This window comes from Triturus cristatus, chromosome 12 (genome assembly GCF_964204655.1).
Source record: "Triturus cristatus chromosome 12, aTriCri1.1, whole genome shotgun sequence".
In the NCBI taxonomy this organism is placed as follows: domain Eukaryota; kingdom Metazoa; phylum Chordata; class Amphibia; order Caudata; family Salamandridae; genus Triturus; species Triturus cristatus.
In genome coordinates, this window is record NC_140595.1 from 233,258,440 (window position 1) to 233,274,226 (window position 15,787).

The window sequence follows — 15,787 nt, forward strand, 5'->3', positions numbered from 1 at the left end:
GGAACGGGGTACAGTCCCTTCCAGATCTTACGGGGACGACAACCCTTTACCAAAGACAATGTGGCATGGCAGGAGAAGACCATCACCAGCAAATGGTCCCCAGCGGTGGTGCAGCACAACCTGCAGAAGGCACAACGTATATACACGGAGCACTACAACCGCCACAAGAAGACAAAAGATACGGCGTTGGAAAAGGGGGAGTGGGTCAGAGTGAAGCTGGCTGTCCTCAAGCGGAAAGGAGAAAGCAAATACTCCCCACCCCTCAGAGTAGAAGAGGTGTATGACCGGGCGGCACTGCTCAGTGACGGTAACGTGTGGTCACACGAGCGCATGGCCAAATGCAACAAGATCTTACAGTGGCCCCGAGAGTGCACGGAAGGGGAAACCCCGGCAGAGGGGGTGATAAAGGACACAGACTCATCCGAAGGAGGCCCCGGAGAGGACAAGGGCGGTGAGCAAGAGAGAGAGAGAGACAACTCAGGGAGAAGACCCTTGGTGGAGACCACGAGAGAAGAAGGCGAGGTAAAAGAGAAAGAGAGTCCGGGCACTCCGAAAGGTACCGACGGAGGCCTGGTCACAGAGGGAAGCCGAGAAGGACATTCCACTCCGGTAAGACACACCCGGGGGGGAAGAGCAGTGGTGAGACCATCCAGGTTCAGAGACTTTGAAATGGACTGACCTCCGGGTCGGGGACTTTGTGTGAGAGGTGTGAAAAGGGGGAGATATGTAGTGTCGCGGTCTAGTGGACGCGCGCACTACGGAATGACGTAGAGGCGCGTAGCGGACGTCGGACGCTACTGCGCATGCGCGAGGAGAGCGGCGCGAACGAGAGACGCGATCGGAGCGTGTTGCCCGGCGCTCTCTCCATAGGTGTTTTACTAAGTGCAATAAAGGTTCTAGTTGCAAGCAGAACGTCTCCAGAGAGTCTGTGGGGGAAGGTACTTACAGCCTGGCATCGTACTACATTACAGAACCCTGGTCCCGGGTCTGACCTCTGCTTCAGGGTATGCCTCCTCTAACCAGTGAGCTCCACTTCTCCATATTAATATACAGAGGTAATCATCTGCTAAAGTGTTTTTCAAACAAAACGTTGGAAAGCCATTTCCTATATATCAGAATAATATACAGGTTTATTTCAGAGCTATCAAATTCCAATCAGGAATGCTTCATCAAGTTTAGAATCATTTGTGTTTGCGTGCGGGTATATCGAATTCCGGAATTCAAGAAAAACAGCTGAAATAGGCGAGTTACTCACGTATAATTGGGGAGATAAATCAGTTCTAAAAATCTGCGTGCTTCTGGCTGTACAGGCAAAGGAGGATTATTGTTGTGCCAACAGGCACATCGAAAAAGATACAACAATTTTCACGAAACCACGATCAAGCTATGTGGCGTTTTCTTACGGTCTATATCCGCCAGAGTAGTATTTTTCTCTGTGATTATATCCGGGTTAGTTAGTAGTGTCTCTGCTGTGTCTCCTTCTGCGCACGCGTGGATGAGTAGTATCTTGTGTTCGAGGCCAGTGCACTGGAACCTGTGGTGCTCCTGGAGGAAGCTTTGTTTTCATCACATTTTTCTGCGGTCGCCGTTTATTACACAAAGCGGTACCACATTTACATTGGAACGTTGCCTAAAATAAAAGGGAAACATGCACGGGCATGGTTCAGACGAGGTGAGTCATGTTTTCACCAAGCATCCTCCTAAGACTGCTTTTTGTTGAAAAGGGGGGTGCTCCCAAACCCACCTATACACAGGACCACACACATCTTGCCAGTTAGAATCGGACGCGCAGGATCTGCCGTTCGTCTGTTCCTTGACATCGCAGAAGGCCCATCATGTTTTGGTTAATCTTGCAAACACGCTGGACACACTCGCTCTTGGTGGCATGAACTGCATGTCTGAATGGTACAACCTTATGCCGCATTAGACTAATCCACGAGAACGCTTTACACCATCCGAACAAAACCCTACACACCGCAGTAGACATGTTCAACATGATGCTTCATACGCCCCGCTCAGCGCACTCACACAGACCTGGCATAGCACCCGCGCACCCACCCGCTGCAGAATGATTCGCCGTCACTATGCTGTTTTAACAATCGTGACAGACCCACATTCCCTACGTGCTGCAGCGATTCACTGTTGCACACCATAGAAGTCCGCTCCCCCACTCGACCAAGGTGCAGTACGCGGTCGAAGCGATGCTGAGCACAAATGGGGACGGGGTTCGATGCCTGACTAAAAGACACAAGGGCACTCATTTACTATATTGTGAGGCAGGGCAACACAGCAAGCCTCAATGCGCTTCTGTGTGTCGAAATAAAAAGGCAGGAATGTGCCCTAGTTACAAGATATGGTGCATTCCTCTCCTCACCTGTGCCTGTGCACAAACAGCAGCCAGTGCGCCAACGCAGACACCCTTCAGTAATGTTGCAAGGGATGGCTGTTTTTGCACAGGGAAACCTTTCTGCACAAAAGCAGTCGTTGATGGCAGTTTCCTCTGTCTATACTGTAGTATGCATATAAAAACGAGGAGAAATAAAAGTTTTTCTCCTTGTTGCGCCACACCTACGCCTTGGGGAGGCTTAGGATTCTGACACATTCCCAGATTTACAAAACATTGTAAATATGGGAATGTATCAGGTTCCGTGGATGTTGCGTGGGAACGCCCATTGCAACACCCTTAAAGCGCCCCTTTCACACGGAGTAATGCACAGCCATGAAATGTCACGCAGGGTGACTTTACATGGTCTTATAAATATGGGCAAGCGCATTGCACTGCCGGTACATAAAAAAAACTGACACAAATCGACTACTTTCTGGCGTTCGTACACAAACAAGCATTTGCAATGCAATAGGTCTTGCATTCAAGCAAGTTTGAGCTATTGGCATTGTAAATGACGATGCGTTTTATTTATGTTTTGGGTTTTCAAACATAAATAAAAGGCATTGTCATTTACAATACTAATAGCTTATACTCTTGCTAATGCGAGACCTATTGCATTGCAATAAAGGGTACTTCGCGACCGCTTGTTAGATTGTAAATATCAGAGGAAGAGAATGACCTGCAATGTCTTCAAAGGAGTGATTAATAGAGCAGTGAAGAAGATGTGTATGTTTTGTAAATTACACAGACACAAAGTGTGAAGTGAGAGTTACATATGATCTGAGCTATAAACACTAACAAAGTGCTCCAACACCTTTCACTCTGCGATTACATTGTCGCAGTTCAGGAGGAAGATTAGGAGGGGTGGCTATTTCCTGCCCTTTCCGTATTTGAGTTGGCAGTGTAGCATTGCGTAATGTCATTGCTATCTTTGGCCTAATAAAAGCATTCCAGCTGTAGTAGGGCCCTAGCCTCACTTCCTGGTGCAGGGCGAACTGTGCTTTATGGCAGGCATGGAAGGAGGGAGGGGTGGACTCGGCTGCAGCTCCGGCCTCGTACAGTGCCCCTGCGATTACTAGTGAGCGAGAGGTGCTAAGGTGGTGGTATTGGTATTGGTGGTGGTTGTATTGGTACTGGTGGTGAAGGTATTGGTGGTAGCAGTGGTGGTGATATTGGTGGTGGTTTTGGAGGTGGTGGTGGGATTGGTGGTGATGGTGGGATTGGTGGTGGTGGTGGGATTGGTGGTGGTGGTATTGGTGGTGGTGGTATCAGTGGAGGTGGTATTGGTGGAGGTGGTAATGGTGGTATTGGGGGTGGTATTGGTATTGGCAGTGGTATTGTTTTTGGTGGTATTGGTGGTGCTGGTAATGGTGGTGTTGGTGGAGGTGGTAATGGTGGTGGTGGTGGTATTGGTGATGATGATTTTGGTGGTGGTATTTATGGTGGTGGTATTGGTGGTGGTAGTACTGGTGGTGGTATTGATATTGGTGGTGGTGGTTGTGGTATTGGTGGTGGTGGTGGAGGTGGTGGTATTGGTGGTGGTGGTATTGGTGGTGGTGGTGGTATTGGTGATGATGATTTTGGTGGTGGTATTTATGGTGGTGGTATTGGTGGTGGTGGTACTGGTGGTGGTGGTTGTGGTATTGGTGGTGGTGGAATTGGCGGTGGTATTGGTGGTGGTGGTAATGGTGGTGGTGGTATTGGTATCGGTGGTGGTGTTGGTGGTATTGGTGGTGGTGTTATCGGTGTTGACGGTATTGGTGGTGTTAGTGGTGGTGGTGGTGCTGGTATTGGTGGTGTTGCTGGTATTGGCGGTGGTATTGTATTGGCAGTGGTATTGGTGGTGGAGGTTTTGGATTGGCGGTGGTGGTGGTATTGGTGTTGGTAGTGTTGGTGGTATTGGTGGTGGTGGTATTAGTGTTGGTGGTATTGGTGGTGGTGGTATTGGTATTGGTGGTGGTGCTATTGGTGGTGGTAACGGTGATGGTTGTGGTATTGGGGGTATTGTTGGTATTGGTGGTGGTGAAATTGGTGGTGGAGGTATTGGTGGTGGAGGTATTGGTGGTGGTGGTATTGGTGGTGGTGGTGGTATTGGCAGTGGTGGTGGTATGGGTGGAGGTGGTGCTATTGATGGTGGTGGTTTTGGTGGTGGTGGTGTTGTTGTTAATAAAACAGGCTTTTCAAACAACCCGTCAGGTGGCTTTAGTACAGGTGACATGTAACACATATGTGCTGTTATCTGCTGCAGCCCATTAGCACAGGATTATGTGCTACCTGGAATTCACATGAATTAATTTGCTAATCATTTCTAAATCCATTTTACTTGGGGTGGGGGGGGGGGGCGTTTGAAACATACACAAGATAATGTGGGGTTAAAGTGATTGAAAGCAGGCGCCCGTGTTACTGGGGCAGCCGTGCTGCTTAAAAAACACAAGTGGTTTCAGCTGAAGCAGCGCATGTCCAGCCTGCAGTAAGAGAAACTCAATAAAGTAAATAGTGCTTACAGACTAAATAACAGGTCCTGTGTATCAACCGAAGTAAAAGGGCCAGTCATCATGGGAGGGTACACATGAAGACAAGGCCATACGAAGGAAGGACTAACAAGCCAATTAACGAATCTGAAGGCAGCATTTACGAAAGACAATGACACAAGCCAATGAAAATTTTTGGAGGAGACTGAGCGCGGCTTCTCTCCCATACTCTACTACAGCAGCCACCCAGAGCGAGCAGCGCCATGCTAGGCTCCACCTAAAAAGACATCTGCACCCACTATCTATTGTTTTTTCGAATGGTATCTAATCTCATCAGAAGTCATTTGATTACAAAAAGCTGGGTTCAGACATTATTTAGTAAGCGTGGTTTACTTCCAGATAAAAAAATAAAATTCTTCAGATACGTCATATGTTGAAAATTCTTTATTGCCATTATACTAAAATTGTTCAGATCAACGTAGCCTACTTTCTGGCGTCTGCCCATCTCCGGCTGGACATAGCCCATGCAGATATTGAGGTAGCCTCTATATCAGACCACTCCCCCATTACGATTGCACTATACCTTCCCAGCTCTTGCCTCAACACTTAGACATGGCGCCTAAACTACTATCATATGCCCCGCTGCTCAAGAAGTCGAACAATCAAGAGTAGACTATTTTGAGAGCAATAATATGCCCAACATTAAGAAAACAATATTCTGGGACGCCCTTAAGGCTATTGTGAGGGGTACCTGCAGAGCAATAGCAACAGGACTTAACAGGGAGAGGAAGGCCAAGCGTTTAGAATTGGAGGTACAGGTGAGTGAACTGGAGGAGTTACATAGGAGGGTGGGCTCACACAAGATACAATGCCAACTTACAGCAACTAAGAAACAGCTCAAGGCCTTAGATGTGAACCTAGCGGAATACACCTTACTTCGTACTAAATAAAGATACTACACAGGGGAAAACAAAGCGGGAAGACTGTTGGCACATAAACTGTGTGCTCTGACACATAAACAGCGTATTTCCCATGTACTAGGCCACACCTCTCATCCCCTTCCACGAGACTCAAAAATAGCATTGGATTTCGGTTGGTTTTATGGACAGCTTTACAGTGCAGACCCTCTCTCCCTCGCTGATTGTTCTACATACTTAGAGCAGGCTCCCATCACAAAACTCCCAGAACCTATAGGTAGCTGCATCGCTAGACTCAGATATTACATCACAAGAAGTTCTTGATGCAATAGGGAAGCTTAAGCTAGACAAAGCCCTGGGATAAGACGGGTTCACAGCTACATTTTACAAAGTGTTTGCCACTCGGCTGTACCCCATGCTGGCCCGCCTGTACACTTCCTTTAGTGCAGGGGGTGCCCTCACGGACACCATGAAATCGGCTATTATTACAGCCCTAGCAAAACTTGTAAAGGACCCACAAATTTGGGCCTCCTACCGCCCCATATCCATATTAAACGTGGACACAAAACTATTTACTGGGATTTTAGCTACTAGACTGGGGCAACTTGTGCTTGGGTTGATAGATCTGGACCAATCGGGTTTTATCCCTGGACGCACGTGTGGGAATAATACCAAGCACATATTCCATTTAATAGATAAATCTTTGAGATCCAGGGTCCCCACGATGCTTCTTTCCATTGCAGCTGAAAAAGCATTAGATCTCGTGCACTGGCACTGGTCCAGAAGTGGGTATGAGCCAGTTACTCTAACTCAGGAGCGGCGGTTGATGGCTCGATATCTCAACCCTTCCCTATATCAAGGGGGTGACAAGGGTGCCCCCTCTTGCTGATTTAGTTCGCGCTCTATATGGAGCCGCTGGCAGAGCGTATACGGGGCCACCCACTTATAGAAGGGGTTCGAATGGGGGCCCAATCCCACAAGATAGTATTAAACGCTGATGATGGGCTTTTAGCCATTACTAGACCGCGGCACTCTTTTCTACCGCTGTTGGAGGAACTCAAGCTATTCAGTAGTGCCTCGTGGTTTAAAGTGAATCCTGCCAAATCCTAGGCTCTCAACCTCACCATCACACAGGAAGACCAGGCTTTTCTAACTAAGACATTTTAGTTCACCTGGGCTATATGTGGAATCCCCTACCTAGGCATTCAACTATTCTCAACCATAGAGAAGGCAGTGTCACATAACTATGCCGCACTACCGAATACGAAACGCTCCCTGATACAATCCTGGCATGGAGGCCCACTTTCTTGGATAGGGCGAATAGCACCATCAAAATGTCCCTATTAACTAAGATCTTATTCTATATGCAGGCGATACTGCTGCATCCCCTCGTCCATGCTGCACAAAATTCAGCACTCTCTAGAGGCTTTCATTTGGGGCAGTAAACATGTGAGAATGGCACAAGATAGTACTTACTTTCCACTGGCAAAAAGACAGGCTGGGTATACTCCACCTATTGCGTTACTACCAGACAGCTCAATTATGCTTCCTGGTGGAATGGCAACGCCTATACACATAAAAACACTGGTGCTTCCTTGATCAGGTGGCTGCGGGGATCCATTTTGGGCAAATTCCCTGGCTTCCACAATGACATCACCACAGGGGTGTATATTTCTCTGGTAGTTCGGGCTACAATGGAAGTATGGGATAGACTTTGTGTTTCTAAGCAGCTCTACCCCCATTTCTCCCCTCACTCCAATCATAGGAAATGCAGATTTTCCCCCGCACTACATGGTTCAGCTTTCTCCCTATGGCAGGAATCGAATTGCAAACGCATCAGGTACTTGTTTGACGTGAGGGGCTTGCTGGAGTTCTTGCAAGTGCAGCAGGATGTTGGGTTACCGAGTTCAGAACATTGGCATTACATAACAAAACGACACTGGGTAACACATCCGTTGATACGACTTCACGCTAGCAGACAACTCACCCTATTTGAACTTTGGCTCTTATTGAGGCGGGACGATAGAAGTCTACTGTCAGACATCTACGCATTTTTAAGCACCACACTAAGAACATTGGGGCATATTATCAAGAAACGGCGTTAAAATTATCGCCGCTTTAGCGATAGAAAACTGCCGCTAAAGCGGCGATAATGGGCTTGATAATATGCTCTATGGAATTCTCATAGAAGCCCATGTTCTGGTGTGAACATGGGCTTCTATGGGAATTCTCTAAGGCATATTATCAAGCCCATTATCGCCGCTTTAGCGGCAGTTTTCTGTCGCTAAAGCGGCGATAATTTTAACGCCGTGCTTGATAATATGCCCCTTTGTGTTCTCTGGCTAGGACGTTGTGGGAGCACGAATGCAAACGCCAATTCTCAGACAAAGACTGGACTGATATTCTACAGAGAGCATGCATTTCGGCAGGTTGCGCCTTGGGTAGGGAAACCTTGTTAAAAATCGCCCATTACTGGTACTATACTCTTTCCCGGTTAGTCAAGTGAAAGAGGGGAAGTGACGATAGGTGGTTGAGGCATTGTAACCACTCGGGCTCATTATCTTACTTACTGTGGTATTGCCCTAAATTACATCAATATTGGTCTGAAGTCCTCACCGATCTAGACACAATGTTTAACACCGAGTTACCCCGCTTCTCTCGCTATATCCTTTTAGGACTACCCAACGCCCTGACATACACTCTATGCTCAGCTAGCCGGATGGCCATACATACCCCTGGAATCATGCACTGCCAAACAAATACTGCTATCGCGTTGGGGTACAGACACCATACCCAAACATATAGATTGAATACATAAGCTCGGGGACCTGCTAGACATGGAGAAATTGACAGCGGTAGTAGACCATACACTGCCTAAATTTGAGAAAATGTGGGGACCCTGTCTGAAATAGCTGTCCGACACCTTTAGAGAACTCACTTGCCCGATATTTCTGCAGGTGTTGCGCCTTATGGCAGGTACGGTGCCTGACTCCTAAGAACTTTACATAGAGGAATAGCACAGGGTGAATTGGAGGTGCCATATGTAGAGACATGGGGTAGTTATTTGACTTATATGTACATTTTTTTTTTTTTATTTCAAAAGTTTTTTATTGGTTGTTACAGCATAGACATATATAAAGCAAGTCCATTAGTGTAATATGAGTCATAAATTTACGAATCAAAATTACTGTACGCTACAGTACATCATAGTAAATGTCAGTACAAAAGTACAACAGTAGAGCACGTATCACATACTCACAACAATTCAGTAACAGACATTGTATTTCAACAGCATTTTACTCATTCATTAAGGACAATTATTTACGGTGGCTAGGAGTGCAATGAAGGCAGTCGGGCAGCATATGTTGGTGAGTCGTGGACGGTGTGTGGGCCCATCTAAGGTGGCTTACGTGTCGTGAAGTAGTTATCAAGAGTCGACCATAGTTTTCTCGTGGCAGGACGCCACGGTGTCTGAAGGAGTGTAATATTGTCTGCTCCACGTAAGCTAATTATCCAATTTAACCACCCTGCGTAGTTGGCCTTGCTGGTATCTTTCCAGTTGCTGAGGACTGTCTTAACTGCAGCCGAGAGGAGGAGGTCAAGTAATGCCCTATCATCTGCATCAAGGGATGGGTTCTGGGTGAACCCGAAAACTAGGTAAGGGAGCTCTTTCACCGGTGAGATGTGGAATAGCTTTGAGATCAAGTCGAATATATTCTCCCAGAATTGCGCCACGCAGTCGCATTCTAGGATGATGTGTGATAAGTCACCCCCCGCGCGTTTGCAATTCCAGCAAAAGGCATCTGGGGAGAGGTTGTGTGCAAATAATCGTGCAGGGGTCCAGAAGGCTTTGTGTAAGAGCCAGTATTTTGTCTGTGATAGTGTAGGGCTGATTTTGTGTCTCGTGCAGGATATCCATGCGTTGGTCCAATCTGAGTCTGTGATTGGCCTAGATGAAAGGTTATTCCAGAATTGTGTGATTGGGGCAGTAAGGCCAGATTGTTGGGGACGGCTGAGTTTATAGAGAAAGGAAACCTGGTGTCCTAGTCTGTTTAGTCTGGCAAGGTATGGTGGGAGTGAGGGCGGTGTCGGGGAGAGTTTGAGTTTGGACAAAGCCGTTTTTACGTTTAGGAAGTTATAGAATTCAATTGGTGCAAGATCGTATTTAATTTGTAGGTCGCTGAAGGGAATAGGGTATTCCCCCGCGTACAGCTGGTGTGGGAACAATGTACATTTTTGATCTATGATTGTCTTTCCCCCTCCCCCGCTCTCTCCTCCCCTCTACCCTATGGTATGATGCTAGTTATTGAATTCTGCGATTGTAACTGTTGTACCTTTTCTCAAATCGAAAATAAAAATAGATACAACCCTAAAAAAAAGTGACGTACCAGCTGTGCAATGGGCTTGTAAATGAGGTCCAAAATATTCTGTAACTTTTTTCGGTCTTTCACCTTGAGGTAACTACATATAAAAAAACACAAAGTTTAAATGGAAAATAAACGCAAGTCAAGTTGATCAGTGTGAAATGGGTCCTGGGTCTGTATTATACAAAGAGCCCTGGGAGCGCAATGGGCATGTGCGTCCACTTTGCGTGCCCCCAGAGTACTTTGGAATTTCAGACAGGGCCGCAGATGCTTGTGCTTCCCTTTCTGTAATACAGATAGCGCTGGTGCGCATATTGTGCCAGTTTATCTCTAGAGGGTGCTATCATTTACATAGGGGCGTGGTCCCGTGCAAATGAGGGAATCACTTTGCCTCAGCGCCTGTGCCTTATTATAGATGCGGGCGTAGAGGCAAAGAAGCTGGCAGGAGGTGAACTGACAGTACGCCACCTTAAAGTGGAGAGGAAGGGGGTCCCATGGACCCCCAGACATCCCCTTGCAGGCGGGTGCAGTCACTCACTGCACCCACCTGCAACGGGATCTCTAATCACCCTTAAAAAATGCAGACTGGTTGCCGCCTGCACAGTGAAGCACAGAGCAGCTCCTTTAAAGCTGCTCTGTATTTCACTTGAATGCGTTGCCCCCAGGGCAGCAAGACTTTGTGGGTGCCTAGGGGGCTGTGTATTCAACATAATACAGTGCACTCCCCTAGTTGGCACATATTTTTAAATGCACACTCGGCGCTAACAAGGAGAGTGCACCGTATTGTAAAATACGGTCTCAGGTTGGTGCAACGGAGAAAAGCGACTTGTGTATGTTTAATGTTTCGATGTCCCAGTCAGGGGCAGAATGCACTGTGAATATGTAAGTCATTACCTCTTTGTCCGTCTTCCCGTCCCATTCCCTATTCATGAGCAGCTTGTCTGCTCCACAGAATGTTTTACATAGTTAAGCTCAAAACACTGCCCCCAATATGGCGATGCCTACCCAGCAGGCATAAAGGGGAAAATACTTCACCCTGACAGCCTGTTCTTTGTCTTCTGCGCTGTAGTTCGTTTCCTAGCAGAGGTGAGTGTTTTTTTGTGTAATATTTTCTGTATCGCTTACCGGACTTGCTCTAGCAGTCCTCAACTGTTTTTATGTGCAGACCACTATTCCCTGCCCCAGTGAGCATGGGTTCTTCTCTCCTAGGTGCAGCGCACTGTGTTGCTCTGTACCCTTGGCAGGGGCACACCACTTCATCAGGGCGCTAATCGTCCTCTTGGGTGTCTCCTTTCTCCCTAGGTTGCCGCATGTTCCACTGCAGTGGTTTATGGGGTGGTGCTGCTTCCTGCCTCTCGTGGCTCCTGCAAGTTTTTTGAGTGCCGCAAGAGTTGTGTTGCCTAGGATACGGGCAGAGTGCAGGAAGCGGCCTCATTGTGTTTCTATGTGCTGGCTATGGAGTCCTCAGTGGATGGTCCTGCAGGGGTGCCGACTTTGGCTGTGCTCTGCTTGCTTATTAACAAGGCTGTTAAGACCGTGTTTCAGGCCAGAAAAGCAGGGGAGTCTCCTGACGAGGTTCCAAGGCCCTGTGTTGTGCTGGACCTCGATGACCCTGAGGATGATGAGGGGAAGCATGGTCGCTTTGTTCAGGGTGCTGAACTCTCTGGTGTGTTTTTAATCATGTCCGGGACAATTTGGGATTGCCTGCGCCTGTGGAACAGGTGGGGAAGGATGATTCCTTTACCCAGTATTAGCATCCTGCCCTTGCATGGTGCCTGTCACAAGGTGCTGGTCCATGAATGGAAGGGGATTGACAAGGCTTCTTTCCCTTATTTTCTGGCTAAACGTTATGCGTTGGAGGGGTTATCGGAGGAATTCCCTCAATCTGTCAAGGTGGACAATCTGTTGGCTGGCATATCATTCCAGTGCATGGTGCTTTCAGATGACGCCCTTCCTTCCGACCCGGTGGATAAAAAGGTGGAAGGGGCTACTAAGAAGGCAGTGACCTCCGGTTACCGGTTAGAGTTTTCCTCCCCCCCCCCCCCCCCCCTCCCCAGGTATTCAAGGAGAATCCTCTGCCATGGAATCCCTTGAAGTGGTCAGCCTTGTTGGAGGGTGTTCAGCTTCCTTTGGAGAAGACTGTGGTTGTCAAAGTTGCACCTCTGGAGCGTGGTTGGGATATTATTCCATCCTTTTTCTGGTTCCGAAAAAGGACACTGCTGCCCTAGCCCTGGGTTGGACCTGAAAGGGGTAAATCGGCACATTCTTCATTGCCGCTTCAAGATGGTGACCCTGCATCGATCCTACAGCTGGCGCATCAGGGCGCTTCCTCACCTATCTGCGTGTTCCCATCCATCTGGTAAATCAGAAGTTTCTGCACTTCCTTTCGGCTTTTCATCAACGCCAAGGGTTTTTAGAAAGCTCTTCTCCCCCTTGGTAGGTATTCTTCATTCTCAAGGTATTCAAGTCTATCCTTACATTAATGATTGGTTGATTGTCTGATTGTCTCTCTTTTTTCTCAGGCAACGAGGAGGTGCATCGGGTCTTCCGTTTTGTGGAATCTTCTGGGTTTCTCATCAACCACAGGAAGTCCTCTCTGTGCCCCGCTCAGTCTCTGAAGTTCATCGGGGCCCTCTTCCATCTGGATATGGGGATGGTGTTTCTATCTCCGGAACGAAAGTTGACTTTCTTCCAACACCTTTCCTGGGTTCTGTCCCAATCTCAGGTGTCCTCCCGTCTGTGGCTGCGGAGTCAAGGGGAGATGGCCTCAATCCTGTGCATGCTTCCCAGCAGGGCTGGCTTTAGCGATGGTGACGCCCTGTGTAACAGTCATTTTTTGCATCCCATGAACACCTCCTCGGATTCTCTCACTACCACCGGGCAAAAGTGCCCCTCATCTCTCCAAACATAAGTTATTGCTAAGCACAGCACCCCACTCCCCAGGTCAGCGCCCCCTCCACAGTTCAGTGGCCTGTGCAGCAGCACCAGTCGCACTGCCCTAAAACCGTCCCTGCTTCCCAGGGCCTGTCTCCATTTGTATCCCCTCCTGCATCATCTTCTGTGCCACTGGGATCCAGCTTCTCAGGCTTACGAGGCACTCATCCCTGTGACCCCGGATATCCTGGAGGCTCTCCAGTGGTGGTTGTCCCCTAACAGTCTGTCCCAGGGCTTCATTCTCAAACCTCTCCCCTCGATGGTCCTGTCAACTGATTTGAGTGCCGTGGGGTGGGAGGCGGTTCTGGGGATTTAAAGCTCCATGGCAGGTGGTCCCAGTTCGGAGCTCGCCAGCAGTCCTCGAACTGGAGGGAATTGATGGCAGTGTGGCAGGCACTTCTTTGGTTTGCTCCTCTCCTTTGGAACCGTGCTGTCTGTGTTCAGACCGACAACCAGGTTGTTTGTGCTTACATGAACTGGCAAGGGGGATGCGTCATTGTCTGTTTCTCCTTTCTTAGGAGATTGGTCTGTGGGCCGAGAGGAAGCTCCTCGCTTTCTCAGCAGTCTATCTTCCGAGGATGGAGAATAGGCCTTTGGATTCTTTGAGCAGGGTGTTCCCCTCATCTGTGACCATGTGTCTGTCGTCTCTTCTCTTCCAAAAGAGTCTCTCCAGAGTTGGCCTTCCTTGGCTGGATCTGTTTGCCTCGGAGCAGACAGCCCTTCTCCCTCTATTTTGCAGTCTGATTCCCCCAAGGTTGGCCTGGCGATCAATGCTGTTTCCATCCCGTGGTCCCAGGGGCTCCTGTTTGCCTTTCCCTAATTTCCCTTAATTTCCAGGGTCCTCAAGAAGATTCGGGTGGACCGGGCGGAGGTTCTTTTGGTTGTCCCAGAATGGCCTCAAAGGCCGTGGTTTTCCCTTCTTCTGGATTTGGCAGTGTGTCCCCATTGGAGGTTCCTCGTGCATCCCTCTGCCCTGCTTGTGCCTCTTCTTAGCTCATCCTTTTTCCTGCTCCTCCGGCTGGGGGTATGGCACTAGAGAGGTTGACCTTGTTGGCTCAGGGTTGTTCGCTGGAAGTGGCCCAGCACATTCAGTTGTCTTGCAGGCCTTCAACCCTAAAGTCTTACAGTTGCCATTGTAAGAACTTTGACTCTTGGTGCCAGGGGAAGGGTCTGTCTACTGTTTCCTCTGATCCTGTCAGGGCGTTGGATTTTTTCGAAGGACGGGTTTGTGTTGGTTTTGGCGGTATCCACCCTCCATGTCAAATGGGCTACCAGTCTAGCTTTCAGGGGCTTTGATGTGGCTTCTGTGTCACCCTTGGTGTCTTGTTTGTTGCAGAGCTTTTTGCTTCAACGCCTTATCTCCCGCTCTACGGTCCCTGCCTGGGATTTCCCTTTGGTGCTTTAGGCTCTGACTGTATAAACCAAACATGGGCTTTGGCTCAAATAATCAGCCGGACTGAGCCGAATAAACTAAGAAACAGAACACCTTGTCCCAACTGAAATCTATTAGACAACAAACTATTTTCAAAAACCTATCATGAATTTAAACACGATAGGAAGGCTTAACGAATTGCCTGTTACTCAAAACACTTTTGTTTATTTCATATTCTTATTTTTTGTGTGAACAGCAATTTTAATTTACAAAATTACAAAAAACTATACATTGCACATACATATATATTCAAATCCAATGACAATAAATTACACAATACCCTAGCAGATTTATACATTCAATCATCAAACATTCTTGGCCAATCCATTCATCCCAGCAACTAACATACATTGAACTAAGCGGTCCTTTTGACACCTTTCCCTTTTAAACACAAATTGTTATCTGCATTTTATGCGTATTGAAACATTTTCTTTCTTCATATGCACTTAAAGAACCACAAAAGCATTTAGGGCAGAGCTTTTAAATAGAGTGTGCAAAGGACCGACTGGTCGACGCGTTTCGAACCTCTATCTTTATGAGGTTCTCCTCAGGACCAAATAATTTCTGCAATAAAAATGAAAATAAAAATAAACGTCAATACAAAGCCCGGTAAGCAGTGTAAGAACTCAAGCCGGCCCCCACCAGCGGCCTAGCACACCCACCTTGCAAACAAGTGTCAGCATGGAACCTTGACCTGCTTTGGTCTTCAAACGATTCAACCAGCTAGAGCCGCAGCTGTGAAAAACCAAATGAAAAAATGTACCCACTCATATTGTCATTCTTTCTTATAACAAGACAAACACATACGGACAACACAGTAGCTGCACTGATTCTCGCTCACCCTGTAATCTGTAGTCTGATTCATCAAAAAGGGCTGATGTAATTTTACGTGCCAACGTAGTGACTTTATTTAGTCGTGTCCCTTTTCTTTTGCTTCCAACAGGAACTGAAATTAGAAATCAGAATGAAGGACGACGTCATTACGAGTGTTCAGTTGATTCTGACGACGTTGGTGATTAAAAAATGTTGCAAACGGGGAGGAGGGGGGTGTCCAATCCTTCGCTTACCTGATTTCCTCTGAATTAACGGCGTGTCGCGAGTCCGTGCATCCGCATCAGGAACTCCTCGCCCGATCAGGAAGTGAATGCGACGGATTTCACCGGGTCAAAAAGCTGCCCTTGACTCATGGGAACTGTAGTTACTTCTGACGGGGAAGTGGGAAATGTAGTTTTCTGCCGAAGTGCTGCCGACCAGGCATTTTATTGGAAACACGGCAAACTTGA

The 15,787-nt window shown here is 47.7% G+C and overlaps 1 protein-coding gene across 1 annotated transcript in view; it reads left to right on the forward strand.

The window, feature by feature from the left end:
- The first annotated feature begins 1,497 nt into the window (after positions 1–1,497).
- Positions 1,498–15,787, forward strand: part of LOC146775775 (uncharacterized) — a 314,322-nt gene continuing 300,032 nt past the window's right edge. Inside the window, exon 1 of the mRNA XM_085636909.1 lies at positions 1,498–1,672. Within this exon, the coding sequence (XP_085493035.1) occupies positions 1,649–1,672 (24 nt within the window). The 5' untranslated portion in view covers positions 1,498–1,648. The remainder of the gene's footprint in view (positions 1,673–15,787) is intronic.